The 22,927-nt window shown below is 34.9% G+C and overlaps 1 protein-coding gene across 5 annotated transcripts in view; it reads right to left on the reverse strand.

Moving 5' to 3' along the window:
* Window positions 1-22,927, reverse strand: part of SPAG16 (sperm associated antigen 16) — a 974,490-nt gene that overhangs the window by 419,222 nt on the left and 532,341 nt on the right. For all 5 annotated transcript variants that reach the window (XM_057503578.1, XM_057503577.1, XM_057503581.1 and 2 more), the window contains one exon: window positions 359-544. In XM_057503578.1, coding sequence (XP_057359561.1) covers window positions 359-544 — 186 coding nt within the window. The remainder of the gene's footprint in view (window positions 1-358; window positions 545-22,927) is intronic.

A 22,927-nucleotide genomic window follows, 5' to 3' on the forward strand; every position in this document is an offset into this window, starting at 1 on the left:
TAAAGCACATAATTATTTCTGTCATATTCTTGTCTATTAAATTGTTTGATAATACAGAGAGAGAGCAAACCTTTGGAAGGGAGAACTAAAAATGTAACTTTTTAAAATAAGTGTTTTTCCTATCCTGCTTAAAGAGCTTTCCAATGAAACAATTCTAATCTTATTACAGAGGTTTGATCTTGATACATTTAGAAAGGGCTCATTATGAAAAGATTAATGGAGTTAGAAATGGATTTCACAGAGACTAAGTAGCTGTCTATAATTTTATCAACTAACAGTTTTTTTAAAAAGGTTTCTCAGTGGATACCATGTATATTTATCAACGTAGAGGGTTAATAACGTTTAAAGTACTTCTTACCTGTTAACATCCCAGATTTTACTAGTTCTGTCCAGTGAGGAAGATGCCACAAAATCACCACAAGAGTGCCACGTGCAGGACCACACTGCGTGTTTGTGTCCTTCAAAGGTTAAAATGCAATTGCCTTTGGACAGGTCCCATAATTTAACTGTAGTGTCACCACTTGAAGTAGCCAACTGGTTGCCACTATTTGCAAAAACACAAGAAGACACTTTGTTAAAAAATCAATTTATAATTAATGTATTTTTATTAATGGCTGTATTCTATGAGTAATGTATATGTTTGTATGTATCTTAGTGATTTTTACTCTTAATGGCATATCTAAAGCCTGAATCTTACTATATTTAGTCTACACAATTAAATACTTACTTATATTTTTAGCAATTTAAGTTGATGAGAGAAAACTGCTGCTGCACACTTTCCAGATTAATTCTGCTGTGTTCCTCTAGATTAATTTACTAAATTAATTTTTTTTTAGTATGTGTTGGGTTCAGGGTTATGTATTGGGCTCAATGGGTGATGTAGCTTCAGAATGATGAAAATCTAGACATGGGTTCAGACAATTTCAAAAATATAATATAATACAAAACAGTAGGTCAGCATTGCTTATGTTTGGATTAATGTTCCAGGAGTTAAGTTTAGATGATGAAGGAAAAAGTGAATCAGGAAAGGAGCAGATTTTGAGCTAGATTTTGAGAGATGAAAGACCGTGAAGTACTCGGTGGTTGAGGATGAGTAATTGGATTTTCCATTTAGGTTATTGGTAGATGTTAAAAAAGAAAAAGCAGTGGCTTTCAAGAGATGGGCACAAAAGCTACTTTAATAAATGAGTGGATGTCAATGACATGAGAGAAACATGTAGGTTTTTGGATAAAATATCAACTTCAAGAAAACTTTAATTCCATCATCTTCTCTGCATCCATCTGTATTAAATGCTCCTCCTAAGTGTTCTCTTAGGAACTTTTCTCTCATTGAATATAATGAACCACTTATTTGCCCTCCTTCCCTGTGTTTTTGATAGAGAACTGTTTCCTCTCTGTTTCTACAGCATCAAGCATTATGACTGACTAATTGAAGTGCTCAATAAATGGTTCCAGAATGAATAAATATATAATTAATGAATAAATATATGCTATAAATGAAAAAGATACCCAGTATAACTAAGAGAGGAAATGACAGGATCAAGACAAGTATTTTGCTTGGTTTTTTTTTTTGCTTATTTTTATGCTAAGAGTATTAATTTTTTATGTACATAGGAGAGGGAGAGCTTAATGGTGCCACAGAAAATGTGGATTATAGAGTCAAGAAGTTCTCATGAAAGTTATAAAAGGATGTCTATTTCATTTTCCAAGTTAATAGAGTTGAAAAAATTACTCTATGACAGGTAGTCCTAATAGATACTATTAGGTATAGTACTAATAGATAGATACTATAGTACTAATAGATAGATGCTATAACTGTTCTTTGCTTTGCAGCTATTGTTTATTTGTACAGAGGTTTGCCATTCAAATATTACTTTTTAATATTAATGGCTAAATTATACATTTGTCTAAAAATATCCAAGCAAACATAAAAATAAAAAAATAATTTAACACCGTTTCTTAAATGAGTCTTGCTAATGGGTTAAGTAGTATTTATGGGCATAAGTCTTGCTGTAGGGTAAGAATTATTGGAGAATATTTCTGTCTGTGGCTGAAAAACCTTTTCAGGTAAGTTTTACATGCTTCTCTCTTGCTTTAAGCTATGTAAGCAAGGAACAAAAATCACAATAGGAATAATTACAACTTTTTTGAAGCAGTTTGAAGTATCTTTATAAGTGCAATTAACTGATAGTCAATAGTAAATATAAACAATATTTTCTTAAGTTTTTAGCATACTGAGTTTGTTGCTCATGTATGTGAACTCAACCAAATCCAAAATATATAGACTATGAATTTCTGAATTTCTTTGAAAACATTTTTGCTCTTCAAAAGATATCATCTACAATATGGAAAATTTTGCATTTGGTTGACAGGAAAATTATGACATCTCAGAGGGCTGAGAAAGAGCAAGAGAGGGAGAAAGAATAGTCAACTAAAATATAAAAGGTGCTCTAGTCAGGTCATGCAAAAGTCAGTTTTTTTCTAGAAGAAATAGAGTGATAGAATGAAAAAATATATTTTGCTTATCAAAAATCTCAGAAGAGAATGGTATAAAGAAATACATGTAATACTCAAAGAATTAAAGGTTGAGAATTTACAGAAACCAGAAAATATAAGACTTAGAACCACAGATTCAGGAAGAAAAATGTATACCAAGTGGGGGAAGCAGTATAAACAAAAATAAACTTAACTGAAATAAATTTTAGTCAACTGCAGAGTACCACAGGTAATAATAATTAAAGAGGAAAAAGAAGAAAGGTTATTTATACCATGCTTAGTATGTGCTAGAAACCCTACTATCACAGTATGCATATTTGATCCTCACAGCCATCCTAAGGACGGGCAGCATCACTATCTACAGAACACTTGAACAACATCACAAAGCTAGTAGGTTGGTAAATCTATAATTTCTTCAATGAGCTAAGAGAAAACAATGTTACAGCAGATTTCTAAAAAATCACTCTCCAAACCTAGACAAATAAAAATATCTTCAGCTAAACAAAGCAGTCTACCCCTAAGGAACTACTAAGGATATATTTCAAAGGAAAAAAAAGTGATCCTACAGGAAAGATCTGAAATGAAGGAATAGTGATAAAAAATTTGGTAAATATGTTAGTGTATCTAAATATATGTGAACCTAAATACAGCTGATCATTGAACAATGAAAGGAGTAGAGACACTGACCCCGTGCATTTGAAAATCCATGTATAACCTCTGATTCCCCAAAACCTTAACTACCAAAAGCTACTGTGGACTGAAAGTCTTACTGATAACACAGTTGATTAAGAAATATTTTGTATATGTATTTATACTATACTCTTACAGTAAAGTAAGTTAGAGACAAGAGTTTTTTACAAATTGTTCAATCTCAAAAATTTTTTTCCAATATATTTATTGAAAAAGATCTGTATATAAGGAACCCATGCAATTCATCATAAACCCATGTTGTTCAAGTATCAACTGTAATACTTAAAAAATACAATAAGAAAACAGCAACAATTGTACTGTGTTGTTTAGAAGGGACTGTATTACACTGATAAGCTGTAGACTTTATTAACTCTGCATAAGAAAGATCTCAGGGGTAACTACTTATAAGAACAGGAATAGAGTATATAGCTTTTAGACCAGCACAAGTACAAAGAAACGGGTAAGAAAAACTAATAAGTATAAATATTTATTCAAATTATAAACATATATCCAATATAAGGCAAGAAAGTAGGCTAAAAAGAAACCCCAATAGAAGAAATGGTACAAACAGAAGACAATCAAAAAGAGAGTTGGAGAAATTCAAACATAATACCAACAGATGGTATTACAAATGGACCAAGCTGGAAGTTAAAAGGCAAAGACACTTCAGTTTGAATGAAAACAAATTCAGGTACATGTTGTTTCCATGAGGCACACTAAACGTCTAAGGACATAAAAAGGTTGAAAGTAAGAAGAGATGAAAAAAAGATACCTGGAAAAAGGAAATGAAAATAAAGATGAGGTAGATATATAAATATCAGACAAAAAAGACCTTAAGGAAAAAATGTGTTATTACGATAAAGAGAGTCCCTATGTAATGATAAAGTGTTTCATTCCTAGGTGGGTTTAAGAACTAAATTATATAAAAATATGAAATACATACTAACTGATAGAAAGTAACAATACTAGAACCATAGAAACAAAAATGGCCAATCTATTGTCAAAGTGAAAGATTTATACACCTCTCTCAATATATTCCTCTAATTCAAAATTCAAAATATAAATAAAGATATGAAATAATGTATAAAATTTACAAATCTTAATGGCTGTGTATAAAATTCTTCACTAAATGACCGGTGACACATTTTTTTCAAACTTATGTGGGACATTTATAAAAAAGTCCTATATATAGATTTTTTTTTAATTGAAGTATGGTTGATATGCAATCTTATATTGGTTTCAAGTATACAACACAGTAAAAGAAAGACATAGTAAGTTACAAAGCAAGTGTTAACAAATTTAATATAATTATCATAGAGGTTATGTTTTCTCATGATTTAATTGTTATAAATGAGCAACAAAACTACATATTTTTAAATCTATATATGTGTGAATTTTAAAACACAGTTTTAAGTAACTTACATATTGAAGAAGAAATAATATTGGATGTTTTTGAGTAATTAGAACTGAGGCTTTCTCTACAAGGTGGAAACACTACACAACTTTGAGGCAGCAAACTCAGATGAACTGACCTTACAAAGGGGTGATGTGGTGCTGGTGGTCCCCTCAGATTCAGAAGCCGATCAGGATGCAGGCTGGCTGGGAGTGAAAGAATCTGACTGGCTTCAGTACAGAGACCTTGCCACCTACAAAGGCCTCTTTCCAGAGAACTTCACCCAGCGCCTGGATAAGGGCCAAAGTATTCTACGTTTTTAAACCTTCATGAAAACCTGAAGCCCTCACTTTTGCTATTACACTCTTAATGATTTACAGGCTGATGCCAGACAAAGCTTGAGAAGATATATCAATGGAGCATGTGTGCAAAAAAATGTCAGAGAAAAAAGTAAATTAAGGAAAATGCCCTCCCTGGTTCCCACATTATTGATGACAGGTTTGTTTGTGCTTTGTCCAACCCGTGGAGACTCTTGTACTTGATCCCCACCCATCAATTCTAAAGTAGCTTTTTCCGGACCAGAACCTTGATTTCTCTGCACCAAGTGTATGGTATTGAATGGCTGCCCTGCAGAAGATGTGATAAATTACCCTATAGTGTGAGATTATCTTATTCCCCTGCACAGGTGTGAGCACATGTTGGCTCTCTCTCCCAGTCAAGTTTACTGTGTTTAAAACTAAACTGATGCAAAAGTTTTCAATGTTCTTTTCCAACACACCTCTCTCTATATAGACACACAGCACCCAGGCTAGTTCCCATCGCTCCTGGAGCTATGTGTATGCACAAAACTACATACACATAGTTGCTTTCTTTTCATTCCATGGTAGCTCTTTGCCTCTCAAGCGTCATTGATATACATGCATCGCTCTTATCTGTCTGGCATCACAGTTCCAGTTTTGCCTCAGGGCAAAACCAACCATCCCATTGCCAAAACCGTCGACAGTATCTGTGTTTGTAATGTGCGTTTTTCAGGATGCAGTTACAGATGGCATGTCAGAGCCGCTTCCCGTTTGGAGAAAGTAAAGCCTGATTATCTAGGTGTTCGGCTGCTATCGGGGAAGGTAGGCCAGTCAGGATGAGCAGCTATATAGTCTTCACTTCTGCCTTTCTGAGATTGGCGAGATGATGGGGCATATAAATCCACCCCAACAGAGCACTACAAAAGAGAAAAGCTCCTATATATTTCTACTTCTTTATATTTATGCAATTCACCTTCACAGATGTCCTAAAATAAAATAGGTGATGTATGCTGTATCCCCAAATCATCTGTAACAATAATGTCTCCAGTGCTGTTTCATTCCAAATAAACCTTGGGTAATCTCTAGCAGTGAAAAAAAAACAAAAACAAAAACAAAACTGTTCTGCTAAGGATGAGACTTTTAAGTTTAGAAAAAAATGCTATAAGACAATACAAAGGAAGAGCAATAAAGAACAAAGTATTTCTTAGAAAAAATTAACAAAATAAATAAATCTCTGCTAAGACAAAAAAAAAAAAGAAAGAAAAGATCCTTCAAGATAACTGTCTGTTAAGCCAGATACTAATGAGATTTTGAGAAGTATAAAAGTAGTGTCATTTTTTTCATTCTTTTGTTTGTTTGGAGAACTATATTTTTTCCACTAAAAAAAATTATATTAACATGCCTTTTTTGTAACTTCTGAACAGTCTAGAGCTAAGTCACATCAAATTTGAGTCAAGTCAGTTTATAGTTTATAAGCAGTAAGCGGTATCAATTATTTTAAAAAATATTTTATATTTACTGTAATTGTTTATTTCTTATTTTGTATGTTCTTTATGCAAATTATTGATATTTTTCAGATGTTAGCAGATAACTGCAGAAATGACTTCAGTTTTCCAAACTAAATATATTACAGATTCCAGATGCTAATTACTTGTTTTTAAAGAAATGTGCTATGATGCTTTATGAGAGAGTGGTAGAACAGAAAGACCCATCACTTTTTGTGTCACAAAGCACGAAGTGGAAAACAGAAGTGAGAAGACTCCTTGGCTTCTCATTCTGGTTCTGCCAGACAACCTACGTGACCTTGCACTTAACATTTGTATTTAGTATTTCTGAAATTCACTGTCTTAATTTGGAAATATGGATGATAAATTCTGCTCCATATAAAGTGTTGTTCTGAAGATCAAATGAGGTAATTCTTACAGTGGCACATTTTTAATACTACATACTATTCAAACAAGATTTTTTTCAAAGATTTTTTTTTTGTGATCTGTAATTCCATTTTTACATGGAAGTACTTACACGTATTTCCATAAATAGTAGAATGGAATCTAGTTACACCATCATATTTTAGTCTCATCTGCCTGTGTCTGCTCAATAGGGCTATTTGAACTTGTAAAAGGACAATCAATCACAATGTTCTTAGTTACCATGGAATATGTATGTATATAACCAAAATCTAATTAAATTAAGTTAAAATATTTTCTTGCACTGTCTTTGTATAGGTACAAAGTTTCTATGTATACCTTAGGTTTTTATCTAGAAACAGTTACTTTCAGGATATTAAATCTAATTTTTTTCAGCTATCTCCAGACTGCTACATTTGACATTATCTTTTTTTATCCAATATTCTAGATAAAGAAGAGCACAAAGTACAGGGTACATGTCCTAAGAAGGGCATGAACTTGCTCAAGAATCTGAAAGGTCAGTGTGACAGGGGGACAAGAGATGGAATAGATGGTGGTGGGGTAGAGTGGAGATACAGAAATGGAGACCTGAGAAGTAGGAGGGGCCAGACCACTCACGGCCTTATTGGCAACAGTGGTATATTTGGAATTTAGCCTAAGTGTTAATGGGATTTCGGAGATTCATTCATGCATTCCACTGTTGATCACATGCTCCAAACACTGTACTAGACTCAATCCAGCATCCCTCCATATTTCTCAAATGTACTAAGCATGCTCCCCTGAGGACATATGCATACCTTTCCTGGCACTAGGATGCTGTACCCCCTGGATATTCCTATGGCTTGCACCATGACTTCAGTTAAAGACCTTTTCTCCAGTTCCACCTTATCATGGAGGGCATCTCTATCAATCCCACTTAAAACATTATATCACCCCAACTTTTTGCTTCTCCTTGTTACCCTTCACAGTATTATTTTTGTCTATAGCAGCTATCACCATTTATTAAATCAGATATCACTTATTTTATTTATTGTTTCCCTCTTTCTGCCAAAAGAATGTAACATATATGAGGGTAGAGTTTTTTGTTTTTTTTTTTGTATTTGTTGCTCTCTGATGATTAGATTAATGCTTAGCACATAGGGACTCTCAATAAGTAGCTGTTGAATCAATGAGTTAATGAATCAACATAATTATGAATATGACATAGTCCCTAAACTCCTTTTTCCTAATAGGTAATTACTCAGAGTTTATAACACAAAGAAAAATGCAAGCAAATGGATCCTATTTCCCATTTTACCACTGGATATCTTACTTGGAATATTTATTTTCTTAAAGAAGCTCTATTTCATGAAACAATAGGTTATTTCCATCTAAATTTGCCTGATTTATTATACGTATAAAATTTCATGATATTATCATGTACACTCAGGGAAAAAGCAAATTCCCCATCTACTTCACTTCTTTTTTGGAAAGATGCAGGACATAACTAAATTCAGTGGATAAATAATTAGCTCACATAAGGTAAGTTGCAGAAATAATATATCTTCTGCTCCTAGTAAAATTCATTGAGTCTTTGGATCATCACAATAATGCATTTAATAAAGAGTCATGTTAGTGTAACAAATCTGAGCATTAGGTCTGAATTATCCCAGTAGCCTCCTAACTGCTTCTGCCCTTGTCCCTCTACAGTTCTTTTTCAATACAGAAGCTTAAGGGATTCTGCCCGTGTTGCTCCTCTGCTGAAAACTCTCCACTGGTTTCTCATCCAGCATAAAGGCTAAGATCCTAACTATGAAATAAGGCTCTATTCAATCCACCCACTGTGATTTTCTCTTCTCCTATTACTCTTCCCCTTTCTCTCTGCTCAGACTACAAAAGGCCTTTGCACTTGCTCATCTTTCTTCTAGGAATGTTCTTCCCAAGAAAACCAATGACCACTTCCCTCCCTTTCTTCAGCCTTTACAGAAAGACACATCAAGGAGGTCTGTCTGAAGTGCAATCTCACCTCAGACGGTAGTCTCCTTTCCTACTTTTTGTTCTTTAGTGACATTTACCACTATTAACTTACTATGAATTTTACTGATCTCTCTTATTTATTATCTGTTCCCTCAAGATCTCGGTTTTGTGGGCCTCTGCCTTAACTAGTTCTTTTCTGTTTTGCATATTCAGAGATTACATTTTGTCTTGAAGTTAGATCCCATAACCTGCCTGTATCTAGTTCTTGCAAAAACATATTATTTACTAACAGCCTCAATCCCACCATCTTGAAGAAGTTTAATATTACCATCTCTCTGGGCATAGAGAGGGAACACCCAGCTATTTCCCTTCTTGTCACAAAGTTCCAGGGGATACCTCATGTTCACTCAGACCAGGGCCCAGGACTGCTTCTCACAGCATCAGGGGCAAGAACTCTCCATTTCCAAAGCCCTTGTCTGTTTCTGGCCCTGTGTTCACATGGTCCATCGTACAGAGAAGCCACTCTTATTGAGGATGATTTTTTTGGCCCTACACTCTAGGGCCAAATTCTAATTTGGCCTGAAACATCATTGAATCGGCTTATCCTGAGGAAATTTCTACAATCCAATTTATTTTCTTGTGCTTGGATCTCTCCCAAACAGTTCTATGCTATAATTAGATTTTTGTGTTTTTTAAGTTTGTTAATTTATTCAAGTCCTCCTATCAACTATTTACCAGGTTTACAAAGATAAGAGGATGCAAAGTATACCTATTCCTCAAATTCTTTACATTTTTTTCTTTGGATTAAAGTATGAGAGTTAGAAGTTTGTATATTCAGAGATCACTTTTTCCATTTCCCCTTTACCATTGTAAAATTGCTTTTACTGAGTTATCCAGGGTATTGTTCCACTGCCCTGTAATAAGAAAAGTTCTAAGGCACAATACAATGAAAATCTGTATTATTTAAAGATTGTTCTAGAGGCTACTGCTCAATAACTTATATATTACACAAGAGTACCATATACTTTCCATATGAACCCAGTGTGGGATGCCGTTCTGGCTTTAGTAGCAGGAGGCACTGTGCTCCTCATCAGCTTAGGTAATTTCTCTTGCTGACAAGGAAAACTGCATAGCCTACTAGGTCTGCTTTTTTCTGTTGACTGCTAGAATACTTAGGCCCAAAACTGAAGCTCTCCTCTAGTAATTAAAAAAAAAACATTGTGTTATGGCTTTTATTAATTAATGAGTGTTCACTAGCCAACCTTTAAAAGAAAAGATTTAGATTACATGCAGTTTATGTATTAACTTGACTTCAGGCTTCATCTTATTTCACCTAAGTTATCCTTTGTCCTAATTATCTCTCAAAAATTTATCTTCTTTTATTTTCAAGTTCTCTAAATTTCTTTGGAAATGGATGATATAAAATATAATTTTAAACTCTCAAAATGTACAATGTGCCAGGAATATATAACAGATTGAAATAAACTCTAGGCTCAAGGACTTCAAGGTCTCATAGGTTACACAAATATATAACTGATTGATTATATTTTCATAATTGTTTTAATAGATGGGATATAGGATATAGTAATAGCACAAAGACAAGTGTAATCAATTTTCTAGGCTAGGAAGGTGGTCATAAAGGCTTTAAAAAGTTGAGCTCATCCAAACAAAACCTATATGTATAAGCAGATGTTTATAATGTGAAAAGAGGAAAAGAAATGGATGTGGAACTTGTGGCTTATTAAGAGATATTTGAGTATTTTGCATACAAGAAGAAAAGAACAAGGTATAAATGAGTCTACACAAATAAACAATAGATAAACAACAGTCAAATAATGTAAGACTTTTCCAACAGTTCTAAAGAATTTCAATGCATGGGCTATCAGGAGTGATTAAAGGGTTTTAAGAGCAACTGGAAAAATAATCAGATATTAATCTTAGGTTGTTCACTTTGGGAACACAACAAACACAGTATTGTTGGAGGAAGAACAGAAAATACGGTAAAGAGTTGATAGTGATTTCTAGTATAAGCTTGCACTTAATTATTGAACTTGATGGTTTTGATCTATTCTTTGTATAATCACAGTCATTCCCAGATTTTGGTAAATGATTCTCAAGGCCAAGTCTCAGTCTAACACTTGTCTTTTCTATTTAGCTAAAGGATTTTTCCAAGTCTAAATTGTAAGAAATGGGCCATGCCATTTTATCAGTGGAAAACCCCATGATGATGCTGTTTCTCTATACTCTTGACTTCTGATATCAGTTAGTAAAAATCCTGAATTGCAGAATTTTTCAATTCACTCTTTACTGACTTCCAGGAGCACCTAGTAACCAAATACGTGGATGTGATACAGAGTTAATCTTAGGAGGACTGGTTTGACAAAACATTTAGAGTTAACAGAGGCAGGATACATACTTCATCACTTTAAGCCAATGACTAATTACACAATGGACCGCTTCCTTAGCAGCCTCCTCTCTGACACTAAGAGCTGCTGCACAAAACTGCAGTAAGAAAAGAAGTACTTTTCAGATGTGAAAGTTCTCAGTGAAACTGGGACAATATTTTTCAAATAATTATGCTCTACACCCAGTCTGGGGAGTGGAATTAGAGAAATATTTTCTTACATGTTTGGGAAGGGACATTTAATCTTGATTTCAAATGTCTTCATGATCCACAGCTGCCAAAACCATACTATCTGAAAGCCTTACCACAGACACCAGCAGGATATATTGGTATGGCTTCAGAAGAAGCAGTGTCTTTGTTTCTAGTATAAAATAAGATGCTTTCCATAATGGGCAGTATTATAATAACAGGATACACTGAAAACTAGCTTGGGAAAAGTGAGTTCATGTATTTTAGAATTCTAGAATCTCACACTGCAAGAGCCCTTAAATTTATCTAGTCTAATCATACATCCCTTGTTTTATTTACTTCTACTGATATTCTATCATCTTAATGCTCAACCTCTATTTAATATCTCTATTAACAGGAGACCCAGTTCATTTGGTTTTGAGTAGCTCTGTTAGAAAGTCTTCTTACTGAGCTTATTTGTTCTTTATAAACTTCCCCTCATAAAAGTTACTTATAGTCAGTGGCATCATTTAGGATTCAAATAAGCCATCTTTCATTCAATAGCCTTCAGAGGAGAAGAGGAATGCTATAATATCCTAGAAATGACACTTTATTCATCTCCTTCATCACCCAAATATTTTTCTTCATGATGCTTCCACTTCAGAGATGCACAGAGATTTAAGAAGCTGTATATCCACTCTACCTTTACTGTTTCTATGAAGAGCGCATATATCTCCATCACTCTAATCCAATCTTGTTTCCTATCTCTTCAAATCTTGGTAATAAATGTAAGATCATATGTGTCAATACACTGAAATATGGATTCACTTTGGTTAATTTCTTTTCTCTGAGACACTAGATACCCTTCCTTGCCCTGTCAATATTTACTCCTCCTGTTTCATTTTCAAATTGTTATTTTCTTTTCCATGATGGAACCCTTTTTTCTAATGACCAGCCTAATATTCAAGTGGAAGTTTTCTTCAAAAGATCAGTTTGTTTTAGGGCAAACAAAGCTGTTTCTAATATTCTAAGATATATTGTATTTCTACTTGGGAACCCAATTGAGCATTTCAGTCTGAGAAGCCACTTCTCAGAAACCCAAACTCCATTCATTTAAATCACATTTAAAGTTAGCTGTTTACCTCTTTCGTCCTTCCATCACCACAAGTGTAGGTAAGAGAAAAAAGTAAGGGCAACAATATATGTATCACCAAGTCCTCTAATCCCCTGTGAAAAATTTCATAATCACTAATTTTTGCTGGGTTTTTGGGGGAGCATTATCTGTTCCACCATAAAATCAGTGAAATGCATAGGGGGACAAATAGATATGATTTCAACAGATTTCCCATCACATTTCTAAATAAACTCTAGAAAAACAGCAAATTTTTCACCTGAATTTTCCAAGTCTTCATAGATCATATATCTTTCACTGGGACTGTACCATTCATCAATAAATTAATAAACATTAGAGTAGGCAGTAGCTTATTTTCTAACTGTATGAATTCTACACCTCAAGGTTTACATAAAGAAAATATTTTAGGTGTACTAAATTTAATATTCAATAACTCTAAATTGTTCCAGAAATAAGATAGAGTATCAGCAGAAGTTAGAATTCTCATATTCTGATCACATCTTTGCCACTTAAAATCCTTATTGCTTGTGAAACAAAGTCTTTCTTGACATTAGTAATCTCATCTGCAAAAGCAAGAAATGATATCTTTCTATTGTGACTCCCTAGTGTGAATCAAGCTAAGGATGTTTGCCAAAATATAAACCACAAAGCAGTTGTGGGCACTAATAAGTAAAATTTGTCTTTGTATAAAATTTGTCTTTAATAGTCTTTAAAGAGTTGGCACTTATATGGAGCATGTTGCATTAAAGAAATAAAAACTTTAAAAAAAAAGTAAGTTGGGCAAGAAATGCATTGTTTTTCAGAAGGATGATTGCTCTTGTTACCATCTTTTGGGAAGTCAGCCCTTTCTTGCAGAAAAGATGGGATTCTGTGAGCAGAATAAAATGTGAACCCCCGCTGTGCAATCATTTCATGTAAGGACTAAATTACTGGCTATGGAACAGTAAGCTACAGTAGAAGCTAGAATTAGGAATTAGATGTACATCATTTGGAAATATAGATTAGCACAGTGTGAAATGAGCTGAATGACTAGGAGTGACGCACTAGAGCTCTGCACAGGCTTCAGCCTGAAACTAACCACAGATAGCATGACAGTTGGCAGGTGAAATCTCTAGAAAATAAAATAGTGTATTGCTGAAAGCTAAGAAATGCACGTAGGTGTGAAAACAAAAAGAAAGGGGAATTATATTTTAAAGATATTCAAAAACAAGTCATAGATACACAATAATTGGGTTTAGTGATGAGGAATAAAAGTGATGAGGAAGTTTGAAATACTCTTACATGATTCCAGGTAAATAATGCAGAAACACAGTGGGCATAAGAAGCAGCACTAAAACCAAATAGTTCCTGATTATTGTCATCATGTACTTATCAAGGGGATATTGCTGTTCAAATTTGGCTGTAAAACATAGCCAAATATGAATCCATGTTAATTTACTATTCATTACATCAAATCATACATGATTGTATTATTTTTAATCTCCTTTTTCTTTAAATACTAACTAGGAATTCTAAACATGTTTCATCTAGAGGAGAAGAATATGAATTTGAGCGATGTTTACTGATCAACTGCACACTGGACTTCTGTTAATTTCCAGTCATTTTACCTCATAATGGCTCTATCTACAATTCTGTCTAACTGGGTATCCTATCTACCTAATTGGTATCCCCAAATGTAACAATGACAAAAGAACTTTGAAAACCGTAAAATATTACTTAAATATTACACTCAACTCTGGGTAATATGAAGACTGACACATTTGGGGACAAACAGGATAGATACAAACAACAAACTTCTTCATTTTGGTCCCTATTCAAAGTTCACATAAATAGATTTAAGTGTTTTAGTTATAGTGGAATATTTGAGACTATTAAATGTGGCTCCTTAATATAATGAATAAACATAAGTAAAATTATGTTAATATGTTTTTAAATTCATATTTTTGTGCATATAAAATTGTATTTAAAATATAAACATTAAACTAGAAAGAAAATATCAATAATCTAAATATTAAAAATAATATGTAAAAATTCAGAAATACTCTAAAGAAAATGTGATTTAAAAATACACTGATCAGATTCAATACGGTGGTGTGAGAGGTGAGACAGAGAACTCCTCCCAAAACCACATGTAATATAAAAATATAGTTAATAAAACTAATCCTAAAAGAGCAACAGGAAAGAAGGCTTCACCAGACTCCATACACCTGGAGAACAGAGCAGACCTTCTGAAACAGGGTAACGTAGCAAAGCCATGATCTGGTGGGGCCCAAAGCCCTCCCCCACCCCAACTCACCAGTGGAAGGAAGAGAAATGGAGTGGGGAGGGGGTGGAAGCCTAGGACTGCTGAACACCCAGCCCTGGAGATCTGCTTTGTGAGCACAAACCTACATTGCATGGTGCTCTGGAGTTAGTGGGGTTGGAAAGCTAAGATAGGCAGAATACTTGGAGAGACTGAGATTCCAGCTGTTTGTGAAGGACAGGGAATCACATCTGGCTGATCTGGGAAAAAGAAAAGGCAGGCTATCTGAGAGGTTTCCGAGCAGCAAGAGGGCTGCTGAATGGGTGGGGTTTGCATGGAGCTTGATGCACAGAAGAAGGGATAGGTGGACAAGGTTTTCTGGGCATACTCTGCCCAGCAGGCTGAGAAATTTCAGGAGCTTCAGGCACACATCCTCCTGGCTGGCTACTCAGCTCCGAGGCCCCTCACTGTGATATGCAGCCAGCTGCACCTTCCTCCTGGCCTGTCGGCACAAGTTCACAAACCCACAGTCCCTTGCCCCTGACATCAGGCCAGCCAGAGGGAGGCCCCGCCCATGGCAGCTACAGATGCAAAGTACAGAGGCTTACACCTGTGTGCTTGGCCCACTGGTTTGGACAGTGGAGACAGGCACTGCAGCCAGGAAGCAGGAAACAGCTTTTTCCTCCCCCCATGCACCAGTGCTACTCCCCTGCAAACCCCGACATCACTCCAGGAAATGAGCAGCTCCAGAGACTAGAGCTTCTGGGCCTAGAGGGTGCCAAATACAAATATGAAATGTCAAAGGAACCTGGTTCAAACCAAAATCTCACAAACACCAGAAAAAGGTCCAAATGAAACTGAACTCACTAATCTTCCTGAAAAGAGAGTTTAAAATAAAAATCATAAACATGCTCATGCAGGTAAAGAAAAATATTCAAGAACTCAGGAAAGAATTTACAACAGAGATTCAATCATTAAGAAATTCCGTATCTGAAATGAAACATACAATGGAGGGATTTAAAAGCATATGAGATGTAGTAGAAGAGAGAGTAAATGGAATAGAAAGAAATTAGAGAAGAGGAATACAAAGAAGCTGAGGAACATAGAGAAAAAGGGATCTCTAGGAATGAAAGAATATTGAGAGAAAGGGGTGACCAATCCAAATGGAACAATATTCACATTATAGGGGTACCAGAAGAAGAAGAGAGAGATAAAGGGGTAGAACTGTCTTTGAGGAGGTAATTGCTGAAAACTTCCCCAATCTGGGGAAGGAGATAATCTCTCAAGCCATGGAGGTGCACAGATCTCCCAACACAAGGGACCCAAGGAAGTCAATGTCGAGACATGTAATAATTAAAATGGCAAAGATGAGGGATAAAGACAGACTTTTAAAAGCAGTTAGAGAGAGAAAAAAGATCACATACAAAGGAAAACCCATCAGGCTATCATCAGACTTCTCAACAGAAACCTTACAAGCCAGAGAAGGGAGTGGCATGATATATTTAATGCAATGAAGCAGAAGGGCCTTGAACCAAGAATACTTTACCTGGCAAGATTATCATTTAAATTTGAAGGAGGGATTAAACAATTTTCAGATAAGCAAACATTGAGAGAATTGACCTCCCACAAACCACCTCTACAGTGCATTTTGGAGGGACCCCTATAGATGGAAGTATTCCTAAAGCTAAATAGCTGTCACCAGGGGAAATAAACCACAGCAGAGAAAGTAGACAATTAATTACTAAGCAGATGAAAAATCAAATCAAGTACCCCTAGAGTCAGTCAAGGGATAGACAAAGAGTACAGAATATGATACCTAATATATAAAGAATGTAGGAGGAAGAAAGAGGAGAGAAAAAAAAAAGAACCTTTTGGCTATGTTTATAATAGCACACTGAGTTAAATTAGACTGTTAGATAGTAAGTGAATTACCCTTGAACCTTTGATAAACATGAATCTAAAGCCTGCAGTGGCAATAAGTACATACCCACCAATAATCACCCTAAATATAAACGGTCTGAATGCACCAATTAAAAGACATAGAGTCACTGAATGGATAAAAAACAATACCTGTCTATAGGCTGCCTTCAAGAGATTCACTTCAAACCCAAAGACATACACAGACTGAAAGTAAAAGGATGGAAAAAGATATTTCATGCAACTAATAGGGAGAAAAAGCTGGAGTTGCAGTACTTGTATCAGACAAAATAGACTTCAAAACAAAGAAAGAAACAAGACACAAAGAAGGACATTACATAATGATAAAGGGATCAGTTCAACAAGGGGATAACTACTATAAATATCTATGAACCCAACACAGAATTACCTCCATATGTGAAACAAATACTAACACAATTAAATGGGGGTGGTGGAAATGCAGTGCATTCATTTTAGGAGACTTCAACACACCACTCACTCCAAAGGACAGATCAACCCGACAGAAAATAAGTAAGGAGACAGAGGCACTGAACAAAGTATTAGAACAGATGGACCTAATGGACCTCTACAGATCACTCCATCCAAAAGCAACAGGATACACATTCTTCTCAAGTACACATGGAATGTATTCAAGACTAGATCATATACTAGGCCACAAAAAGAGCCTCAGTAAATTCAGAAAGATTGAAATTGTATAAAGGAGCTTCTCAGACCACAAATGTATGAAACTTGAAACAAATTACACAAAGAAAATGTAAGAGCTCACAAACACATGGAGGCTTAATAACATGCTCCTAAATAATCAATGGATCAATGACCAAATAAAAACAGAGATCAAGCAATATGTGGAGACAAATGACAACAATAATCCAACGCCACAACATCTGTGGGACACAGTGAAGGACATGTTAAAAGGGAAGTATATAGAAATACAGGCCAAACTTGGGAAAAGAAAAATCCCATATGAACAGTCTAAACTTACAATTAACAGAACTAGAAAAAGAAGAACAAATGAGGCCCAAAGTCAGTAGAAGGAGGGACATAATAAAGATTAGAGCAGATATAAATAAAATTGAGAATAATAAAACAATAGAAAGAATCAATGAAAGCAGGAGCTAGTTCTTTGAGAAAATAAACAAAATAGATACACCCCTAGCCAGACTTATTAAGAAAAAAACAGAGTCTATGCACATAAACAGAATAAAAAATTAGAAAGGAAAAATCACTACAGACTCCACAGAAATGCAAAGAATTAGGAGACAATACTATGAAAAATTATATGTGAACAAACTGGATAACCTAGAAGAAATGGACAACTTTCTAGAAAAATACAACCTTCCAAGGCTGACCCAGGAAGAAACAGAAAATCTGAACAGACCAATTACCAGCAAGGAAATTGAATTGGTAATGAAAAAACTACCTAAGAACAAAACTCCTGGACCGGGATGGTTTCACAGTTGAATTTTATCAAACATTTAGTGAAGACCTAATACCCATCCTCCTTAAAGTTTTCCAAAAAGTAGAAGAGGAAGGAATACTCCCAAACTCATTCTACAAGGGCCAGCATCACTCCAATACCAAAACCAGGCAAAAACACCACAAAAAATTAAAATTACAGACCAATATCTCTGATGAACATAGATGCAAAAATACTCAACAAAATATTAGCAAACCGAATTGAAAAATACATCAAAAAGACCATCCATCACAATCAGGTAGGATTTATTCCAGGGATGCAAGGATGGTACATTATCAGAAAATCCATCATCATAATCCACCACATCAACAAAAAGAAGGACAAAAACCACATGATCATCTCCATAGGTGTAGAAAAACCATTCCACAAAATTCAACATCCATTCATGATAAAAACTCTCAACAAATTGGGTATAGAGGGTAAGTACCTCAACTTAATAAAGGCCATATATGACAAACCCACAGCCAGCATCATACTTTACAATGAGAAGCTGAAAGCCTTTCCTTTAAGATCAGGAATAAGACAAGGATGCCCGCTCTTCCACTTTTATTCAACATAGTTCTGGAGGTCCTAGCCAAGGCAATCAGACAACACAAAGAAATAAAAGGCATCCAGATGGGCAAGGAAAAAGTTAAATTGTCCCTGTATGCAGATGACATGACATTATATATATAAAAACCCTAAAGAATCATCTCCAAAACTACTAGATTTAATATCTGAATTCAGCAAAGTTGCAGGATACAAAATTAATACACAGAAATCTGTTGCATTCCTATACACTAACAATGAACTAGCATAAAGAGAAATCAGGAAAACAATTCCATTCACAATTGCATCAAAAAGAATACCTAGGAATAAATATAACCAAGAAAGTGAAAGACCTATACCCTGGAAACTACAAGACACTCATGAGAGAAATTAAAGAAGATATCAATAAACAGAAACACATCCCATGCTCATGGATAGGAAGAATTAATATTGTCAAAATGGTCATCCTGCCTAAAGCAATCTATGGATTCAATGCAATCCTTATCAAAATGCCAACAACATTCTTCAACGAACTAGAGAATATGGTTCTAAAATTCATATGGAACCACAAAAGACCCCACATATCCAAATCAATCCTGAGAAGGAAGAGTAAAGCAGGGGGGATCTTGCTTCCCAACTTCAAGCCCTACTACAAAACCACTGTAATCAAGACAGTTTGGAACTGGCACAAGAACAGACCCATAGACCAACAGAACAGACTAGAAAGCCCAGATATAAACCCAAGCAAATATGGTGAACTAATATACAATAAAGGAGCTGTGGATATACAATGGGGAAATGACAGCCTCTTCAACAACTGATGTTGGCAGAACTGGACAGCTACATGCAAGAGAATGAAACTGGATTATTGTCTAACCCCATTCACAAAAGTAAACTCGAAATGGATCAAAGACCTGAATGTAAGTCATGAAACCATAAAACTCTTAGAAGAAAACACAGGCAAAAATCTCTTGAATATAAACATGAGCAAATTTTTACTGAACACATCTCCTCAGGCAAGGGAATCAAAAGCAAAAATGAACAAATGGGAGTACGTCATGCTAAAAAGCCTCTGTACAGCAAAGGACACCATCAGCAGAACAAAAAGGCGTCCTACAGTATGGGAGAAGATATTTTTAAATGACATATCCGACAAGGGGTTAACATCCAAAATATATAAAGAACTCACATTCCTCAACACCTGAAAAGCAAAAAATCCTATTAAAAAATGGGCAGAGGATAGGAAAAGACACTTCTCCAAAGAAGAAATTCAGATGGCCAACAGGCACATGAAAAGATGCTCCACATCACTAATCATCAGGGAAATGCAAATTAAAACCACAGTGAGATATCACCTCATACCAGTTAGAATGGCCAACATAGAAAAGACTAGGAGCAACAAATGCTGGCAAGGGTGCGGAGAAAGGGGAATCCTCCTACACTGCTGGTGGGAATGTAAACTAGTTCAACCATTGTGGAAAGCAATATGGAGGTTCCTCAGAAAACTAAAAATAGAAATACCATTTGACCCAGGAACTCCACTCCTAGAAATTTACCCAAAGAAAACAACTTTTCAGATTAAAAAAGACATATGCTTATTGAAGCACTATTTACAATAGCCAAGATATGGAAGCAACCTAAGTGTCCATCAGTAGATGAATGGATAAAGAAGATGTGGTACATATATACAATGGGTTACTATTCAGCCATAAGAAAGAAACAAATCCTACCATTTGCAACAACATGGGTGGTGCTAGAGGGTATTACGCTCAGCGAAATAAGTCAGGCAGAGAAAGACAAATACCAAATTATTTCCCTCTTATGTGAAGTATAACAACGAAGCAAAACTGAAAGAACAAAATAGCAGCAGACTCACAGACTCCAAGAAGGGACTAGTGGTTACCAAATGGGAACGGTAAGGGAGGGCAGGTGGGGAGTGAAGAGAAGGGGATTGTGGTGTATCATGATTGGTGCACATGGTATGTGTGGGGTCATGGGGAAGACAGTGTAGCTCACAGAAAACAAGCAGGAACTCTGTGGCATCTTACTACACTGATGGACAGTGACTGCAATCAGATATGTGGGGGACTCAATAATAAGGGTGAATGTAATAACCATATTGTTTTTCTGGTGAAATCTTCATAAGAGTGTATATCAATGCTACCTTAATAAAAAAATACACTGATCAAAAATGAAATACTAAAGTAAAATATGTACAAGGTTTATATGAGGAAAACTAAAAAATTCTGATAAATGAAATCAAACTACATAAATGGAGAGACATTCCATATTTATGGTTAGGATGAGTCAGTAGTGTCAAGATGTTAGTTCTTCCAAATTTATCTATAGATTTAATGCAATCCCAGTCAATACCCTAACAAATTATATGGTGGACATTCACAAACTGTTTCTAAAGTTTATATGGAGAGACAAAGTCCCAGAATAGCCAACACAATATTGAAAGAGAAGAACAATGTTGGAGGCCTGACATTATCTGGCTTCAAAATTACATTAAAGCTACTATAATTAAGACACTGTGGTATCGGTGAAAGAATAGACAATTAGATCAATGGATCAGAATAGAGAGCCCAGAAACAGACCTCCATAAATCTAGTCAATTGATCCTTGATAAAATAGCAAGGATAATAAAATGGAGCAAAGATAATCTCTTCAACAAATGGTGATGCTACAACTGCATATCCACATACCAAAAATATGAATCTATATACAGATCTTATAATCTTCACAAAAATTAACTCAAAATGGATCACAGTCTTAAATGTAAAACACAAAACTATAAAATTCTTAGAATATAACAGGGGAAAATCTCTATGACCTTGACTATGGTGATGCCTCTTACAATACAATACCAGGGAAATGATCCATGAAAAAAACAATAGATATCCTAATTTCATTAAAATTAAAAATTCCTGCCCCATGAAAGATAATGTGAAGAGAAGCCATAGACTGGGAAAGAACATTTGCAAAATACACATCTTTGATATTCAAAATATACAAAGAACTCTGAAAACCCAACAATAAGAAAACAGCTTGATTTAAAAATGGTCAAAGACCCAAGAGACACCTCAGCAAAGAAGATGTATTGATGTCAAATGAACATATGAAAAGATGCTCCACATCATTTGATATCAGGAAAATGCAAATTAAATGATAGTGAGATATAAATACACACCTAATTATAATGGTCGAAATCTGGAAGACTGACACACCAAATCCTAAGAAGGAGATGGACCAACAGGAGCTCTCATATATTACTGGTAGGAATGCAAAATGGTACAGCCACTTTGGAACAGTTTAGTGTACCATACAAGCCAGCACATTCCTTGGTATTTACCTGCACAGAATGTTTATAGCAGCATTATTCATAATTACTAAAACATGGAAGCAATCAAGATATAATTCAGTAGGGTAATGGATAAATAAACTGTGGTATATCCAGAGGACTAAAAGGAAATGAGTTACCAAGCCATAAAAATACATAGAGAAACTTTAAATGTATATTACTAAATGAAAAAAGACAATCTGAAAAGGGTACATGCTATATAATTCCAACTATATGACATTCCAGAAAATCTAAGACTATTGAGACTATAAAAAGATCAGTGTTTGCCAGGGTAGGTGAGCAGGGAGAGATGAATAGGCAAAACACAGCAGATTTTAGGGAGTGAAAATAATCTGTATGATTTTATAATGGTAGATATATGTCATTAAACTTTTGTCCAAACTCACAGATTGTACAAGAAGAGTGAACTCTAAGGTTCACTTTGGGTGATATGTCAATGTAGGTTGATCCTTGGTGGAAAAAAAAAAGATAGCATTATGGTAAATGATATTCATAATGGGTTTGGTTTGCATGTGGGGAGCAGAGGGTTATACTGAAATCTCTGTATCTCCCTCCCAATTTTGTTGTAAACTCAAAATTGCTATAAAGAAATCAAGTCTTAAAATATACTGGAATACTAGAAGAAATGTAACAATATCAATTGAATAGCAAGTGTGAAGAATGACTTTCTAAGCTCTATGTTCATGGAAAAACAAATCCCTCCATCTTCCCCAAAAATGTTGACAAAAGCTACAATCTCCAAAGTTCAACACACCAAAATTTAACAGAGGAAAAAATAGATAAGTAAAACAAAATGTTATTAAAATTTCACAGAAAGAGAAACATATTTGAATTATAAATGGTTCAAGTTGAAAATTCCCCAAGAAAAATTAATAAACATGGAATTATTATTATGAAAATACACAATCACGTTTATAATAATGTATTGTTGTA

The sequence above is a fragment of the Manis pentadactyla genome, chromosome 6, assembly GCF_030020395.1.
Source record: "Manis pentadactyla isolate mManPen7 chromosome 6, mManPen7.hap1, whole genome shotgun sequence".
Lineage (NCBI taxonomy): Eukaryota > Metazoa > Chordata > Mammalia > Pholidota > Manidae > Manis > Manis pentadactyla.